Source organism: Azolla caroliniana, unplaced genomic scaffold (genome assembly GCF_043228905.1).
Source record: "Azolla caroliniana isolate FFs.n. ecotype wild unplaced genomic scaffold, voAzoCaro1.0.p SCAF_376, whole genome shotgun sequence".
Taxonomy (NCBI): Eukaryota; Viridiplantae; Streptophyta; class Polypodiopsida; order Salviniales; family Salviniaceae; genus Azolla; species Azolla caroliniana.
This window is the reverse complement of record NW_028230811.1, coordinates 19,062-25,573: the sequence shown is the minus strand read 5'-3', so window position 1 is coordinate 25,573 and position 6,512 is coordinate 19,062. Positions and strand designations below refer to the sequence as shown.

The 6,512-nt window shown below is 35.5% G+C and overlaps 1 protein-coding gene across 2 annotated transcripts; it reads right to left on the bottom strand.

The window, feature by feature from the left end:
- Positions 1-862: 862 nt before the first annotated feature.
- Positions 863-5,947, bottom strand: LOC147848371 (uncharacterized). 2 transcript variants are annotated; one of them, XM_087338450.1, is made up of 2 exons: positions 5,883-5,947; positions 863-2,264 (listed from the first exon to the last, which is right to left on the bottom strand). In XM_087338450.1, exon 2 carries the CDS (start codon positions 2,243-2,245, stop codon positions 1,157-1,159), a length of 1,089 nt encoding a protein of 362 aa, XP_087194576.1. In that variant the 5' UTR covers positions 2,246-2,264; positions 5,883-5,947; the 3' UTR covers positions 863-1,156. The 2 variants fall into 2 exon arrangements, with proteins under 2 accessions (XP_087194576.1, XP_087194577.1); XM_087338451.1 differs by lacking the exon at positions 5,883-5,947 and adding an exon at positions 2,532-2,590.
- Positions 5,948-6,512: the final 565 nt, after the last annotated feature.

Below are 6,512 nucleotides of genomic sequence, written 5' to 3'. Positions count from 1 at the left end.
TATGACATCTTTGAGGTCACAAGGCCGTTTCAACATTATTTCTTTTATGTTAGAATAAAGAATTAACAAGATGACTCTGATGGAACTAAGATTTATCAAATATCCCATATCATAGGATGATGATGATATTAAGAGATAAAGGATTACTCTATGGATGTCAAATTCCCATCCCTAGAACTAGGAATGCTTAATGCCTTGAACTAATAATAATAACTATATAAATCCGTCAAGCTAGCATAATACCTCACATGTAAAACACACATTTGCGACACATATCGTGTATTTCATCGAATTTCTTGTCTATTAACTAATTTGGGACTGATCACGATTTCCTTATTTTATAATTAAGATAATTATCCTCTTCAAATTTTCAAAGTAGGTAATCGAACTATCAACATCGTCATCATCATTGACATCATCAAAACTATTTCTCCTAAACATGATTCACCACAATCACTCAAAAAGCGCCAAGCCACTCGTCCTACATACTGACTTCAAACTTTTATATGCTTAAGAGAATACTTAGGCATCATTTCCTTTGCAAGAATGCTACACTATTTTGGCCAACTTAACAAACCATTATGAAACACGTGAACTCTAAAGTGGAGCATATCATTATAAATAACTAACAATACCTCACATACCTCACATCCATCAAAACTTCATAAAAGAAAAGTAAGACCTTGAAATGAATGCTTATCTCTGCATTTTGAACTACCAATCTCAAATGCATGACGTGCAAATGACTGTTAATAATCAAAATAGCTCAATGTGGGATGGTAAATGCAATTTCTTATATATTCATCGTAACACAACTCAGGAAACATTGGAATAGCTATATTCTTTAATGTAAGTACTATGCGACAAAGTTGAAACTTTTGTTTATCAATGGAGCAAGCATTATATCTTTTTATCCAGTTCCTCTCTCTGCATGGTTATTCCACATATCAGAGTCCTGGAATGAAAATTTACAATATCAAGGGCATTGCAGCAGTTTTGTAAAAAGGCAATCCCATTCTACACACTATTTAACATCTATTCTACTTGCACACTCTATTATTTCACGGTGCATATATATTTATATCACATGATCCTGGTACACAAAAACAACAATATATCTATTAACTAAAAATGACAACCCTTGGCCGATATCTCCCTATTCAAGCATAGTTTCATCAAGCGGAAGATGCCGATTGAACCATTCAAAGATTTCATTTGCTTGTGAGCTTGTCATTTCGTGATAGCCATAAGCAACATTCAGCAGTTCTTGTAAATGCCGTTCCCACTTTCTCAACTCGGCTTCCGGCATCGCATTCCTTACTTTAAGATGCTTCATCCAATCTATCGAACGCCCATCTTTGGTCATTATACTATTTCGATCGAGTATGCTACTCCCTCTTAATGCATAATAAATACGATACGATGTCTTCACATCCATACCAGGGATTCTTATAAACAGTTGAGGTGTGACAGGAATCTGATAACACTTCACCTCCGCAGCTTCTACACCTTTGCTTTCAAGGAGTGATACTGCATCTTTAATTAAACTAGCTCTCCTCTTATCCTTGGCCATATGTACAAACAATGTTGGTGGATAGTCTGGTTTTACTTGCATTCCTTTGAATTTCCCTTCAGAAACCATGATAACTAGAGAGCTGAATTTGTACTCTTCGGCCAATGCTGAGATGAAGAATCCACCAGAGGATGAGCCAAGAGCCACTACCGGGAGACTTATAAGTCCTTCTTTCATGATCCAAGAGGAGAGTATATTAAGAACTTCTTTCTTATCGGCCTTTAAACCCCAACACTCTCTTGTGCTAGATATGGCAATGACCGCATATCCTTTAGTTATTGCATGAAAAACAATGGTTCTCTCTTCAGGAAGACCAATACATTCAGCACAATTTTCACTCTTATCCCAGAAGAAGGTTGCACGGCCATAGCATCCATGCGCAATAAAAAGGATGGCTTTAGGAGATGATGGAATTTGCCAAACAATTTGCGTGGATTGTATGTACTCTAGATTCCCTGAGAGAATGGTCATGGAGTTATCCTCCCATACAACTTTCCTTGATGTAGAGAGGAGAGGATGCCATGAAGAACATAGTAAAATAATCGGAGCAAGTATTAAAACTGTGACTGCTAGCACAAATTTATGGCAGCAGGATGTATTCTCCCAGCAAAGAGAATATGAAATACTTTGGGCAGATAGATGGCAAGAGACACTTCGAATCTGTCCTACCATTGTATTAGCAATTAATCTTCTGCAGAAACCATAATATAATCCTTCAGATTCCAAATAATCACACTCCATATTTCGGAGCCAAAAAGAGGTGCTTTACACAAACAATATAAATACTGTTGTACCATATAGACTACATTACCAACCAGCATACGGAAAGACAAGGAAGGGAATTATAAACTCATAACTAAGATTTTCTTGAACTGAGGACACTATACATGGAACTAGTAAGTAAGAATATTTTGACTACATATCATTTTAAAAACACAAAGTGAGATAAGAGTTTGACCTTTAACGTTCTTGGCAGTCATATATCATCGTCACTTCTTATCTCATTGTATAAAGTTCCTGTAAAACAATTTAATGTGGTTCAATAAATAAAAAATGGACCTTTGTCATAATTTCATCTTGGGAAAAACTTGGAAATGCTCCTGTTTTTCTTCTTTATTTCCCCAAATGCCCTTTTTCAACCTCTAAAAGAGAGGATGAGGGAATGAATTGACAATAGGAACGCTCAAATAGCACTTTGAGCAAGGGCACATTTTTGGGGAAATAAAGAAAAACTGGGGATTATTTCCTTTTTATCATACTGACAAGGTTAAGAGCTAATGCATCTTCTTCATGGTGTGCAAATGCAAGAAAACCTATGTAAGAGTGGATAAGTCCATATATAGTAATGTTGATAATGTTGTAGCATTCCAAGAACATCTACAGAGATCTATCCATCTCTCCTCTATCAATCTGTCTAGGAGCAATGTTTAAGTAGCTTGCAGGTTATTATTCTAAAACTTTTGTCACCTACAGCAGAAAATCTTTATTTAAGTAATAATCTAGAAACTTCATTCAAAGTACTACAAATAATTTTCAATGGATCTCAATTTTATAAGGTTCTTATTAAATTAGCATTACATCTAAAGGTATAGGTCCTGCGGCAATATTCTTGAGAATAAATATCTTCTCTTTGAGATTATGTTGAATTCAAAGTGTAATTCTTTGTGAATATTTTTACAAACAAAAACTTGAAGAGATCTTGAACTTGAGATATAAGTACGTTAATGGGAAGACCAAAGGTTCCTATATGACAATTAAAAAAAAAAGGATTATTATTACTCACATTGTCAGCTTCAAGGTTTTTAAGAATAAACAGACTTTTCCAAAGATTCTTCTAACTCTGAATAATTCCCTTTTCCATATAAATATTTTTGTATATGCATTCATGCATGTTAAAAATTAAATTGGAGAGCTAGTCAAATTGCAATCTGAAAAATAAAACATTTAACATTCCATTCTCAATGTGGATGCCCTTTTTGACTAATTAAGATACATCAAGTGACATGCTTATGAATCATATACAAAGAGTTAATTATAGCCAAATTGCTGATACAGCAGAATATGGACTAGATCCTAAGGATTCCTTTGTCTATTAGACTGGTGATGCCTAAGGGGAAGTGCAAATTTCTTCATAAGCATCATTGAACTTTAAAACTCGAATAGAAAATAGATCGTAAGTTGGTCTCTAACAGATAAAAATAAATAAATAAATTTAACGATGATATTATAAAGCAAGATTACCAAAACTCAAAATATTTTCTAAGAAACGTAAAGGTTGTCAAAATATCCATACCTTAAGTGGTATTAAAAACCTCAAATCATAGAATCCTGATAAATTACTTACTAAGACAACCAAATATAGGACTTCTCTTTGCCTGTCAAGATCTTATCTCCTTTGCCTATACTCTCCTACAATCCACCACTGCAGTTACAACCTGAATACTTGTCATAAGACCCCTTTATTTGAGTTTATAATCTTGGTCATGTCCTCTCATTTTATATGGGGAGACTACAACAAAAATCATGCTTACTCTAAGAAACGCATTTTGTTTAATTTTCCTTGCTACTACAATACTTCCAATATTTTACCTTTCTAAAGTATTATCAATAACCTAACCCTGAGCTCTAAACTTAAAGTTGTTGGTCTTTGACTTTTAGCATTGAAATTTCAGTCCATTATATACATTTAACTCTATTTTTCTCAAAATGTTCCTTTTGAGATTGTCGTTATATTTTCTTTTCAGAGTTCACTAACAAGGAAAACAAAAAATTCACATTCTGAGTGCATCTTCACATCAGCAGGATGCATGAGATAAACACAACAGGTAATTTTATGAGAATGGACATTCTACTCTTCATAAATTTATGCTAAAAAATACACATTCTCTGCAAGTTGCATACAAAATATTGGGAAATTGCAGCTGCAAACTATACAGTACTCACATATGTGTATGCTGACATTGCAAATTTGTTGATCCAAAGCTTTGAGCTCTCATGAAACATAGTGATCAAGACAAATAAGTTATAAGCACTGAAAATGGCATTAAATGGAAAGCAGTTAGGCTTGTTATCAAAACTAGAAGATAAATATATTCTTATTTTATCCTACTTAATGTTATAGTCCGTTCACAATTCACATGCATGCTCTCTTATATGAAGATAATTGTATCTTAAATGCTGTATCAATATATAGTCGTATTCTTGAATTGTGAATGGATTTGCTGAACATATCAACATGTTAAGAAGAATATAACACCACAATTCTTCACAAAGCAATATTCAAACAATTCCCAAATTACTTCCAAAGAACGGAAATCCTGAAAATTTCTTGCATATTCTAATGATTATGATATCTCTAATGCTGATCTCGAACAGAAACTCAAGAATAGACCAAATGCAAATGTTAACCATGCAAAATGTAATGCATAAGAATAAGTACGGACACAAACAGAGTCATTTTAATAGCTTCACTGTAAGAACTTAGCAAATTCAACACTAAGTAACGCTAGTTATGGAACTAAATTAACAAAATAAATTCATTTTTTTGGCATTGTGTTAACATTGCAATTGAAATGAAAGCACCTACAATAAAACTAGAAGAAGACACAGAAAGGACAAAAAATAAAAGCACCTACATTGATGTTTCCATTCAAGATTGCGAGGATGAGAATGATTTATAGTTCAAGACAAGCAAGTTAGAGTTGCATGATTAACAACACTGGCGTCTGCCCCCTTTGTTTCACTGAAGAGAATTGACGAACTGAAGCATAACGGACAAACGTAATACTACTTGTCTACGCTTTCATTTTTGCTCAAATGAGAAAGGAATAGAGGAAAAAGAAAAAAATCGTGAGCAAAACGAGTTTGGATTGCATATAGTTAAACAGGAAATAACAGAATGTTACGCATTTCCGTTTAAAACTTTAGGTATGGCATAACCATTAGAGACACGCAGAGAGAGAGAGAGAGAGAGAGAGAGAGAGAGAGAGGGAACAAGAAGAACAGAAACAAAACCGACTCTGGTTTCCCTCTTTCCAATTGGAAAAACAAGACAGTCATGGAGCGACCTTCTTTAACGGGCCACTAATTCCGCCATTTTCTCTCCACTGATTAATTAGAACCAAATCACAAAGAAGAAGAAGAAGAAGAAGAAGATGATGATGATGATGATGATGATGAAGCAGACGAAGAAGGAAACGTGAAATAAACGAAACGTTGAAGGTTAAAGCTTAGCGATGGCGATATATTCGATAGATAGATAGATTCGAATTCAGGAACTCATTTGAGAGAGAGAGAGAGAGAGACTTACAAGTGATGAAACGTCGAGATCGAAGGGTAAGGAAAGAGAGAAGAGAACCATGTTCTTGTGCGCACCAACGTCTTTGTTCAAATTCATTCCGAATCAATGCCAAGCTCGCTCTCTCTCTCTCTCCTTCTCTCCACGTCTGTCTGCGTGAAGGAAAGAGAGAGCGAGGGAGGGAGGGATGGAGGGGGGTGTATGAAATAGAGTAGGTGTGTGCAGAAAGAAAGAAAGAAAGCAAGAGAGAGAGAGAGAGAGAGAGAGTGTGTGTGTGTGTGTGTGCAGAGAGAGATTGTGTGTGTGTGTGCAGAGAGAGAGAATGTACATGTGTGCAGAGAGAGAGAAGGTACGAGATGTGTGTGTCTGTGTGTAGAGAGAGAATGTGTGTGTGTGTGCAGAGAGAGATTGTGTGTGTGTGTGCGCGTGTGTGTACGCAGAGAGAAGGTGTGAGTGTGTGTGTGCGTACAGTGAGAGAGAGAGTGTGTGTGTGTGTGTGTGCAGAGAGAGATTGTGTGTGTGTGTGTGCAGAGAGAGAGAATGTACATGTGTGCAGAGAGAGAGAAGGTACGATATGTGTGTGTGTGTGTGTAGAGAGAGAATGTGTGTGTGTGTGCAGAGAGAGATTGTGTGTGTACGCAG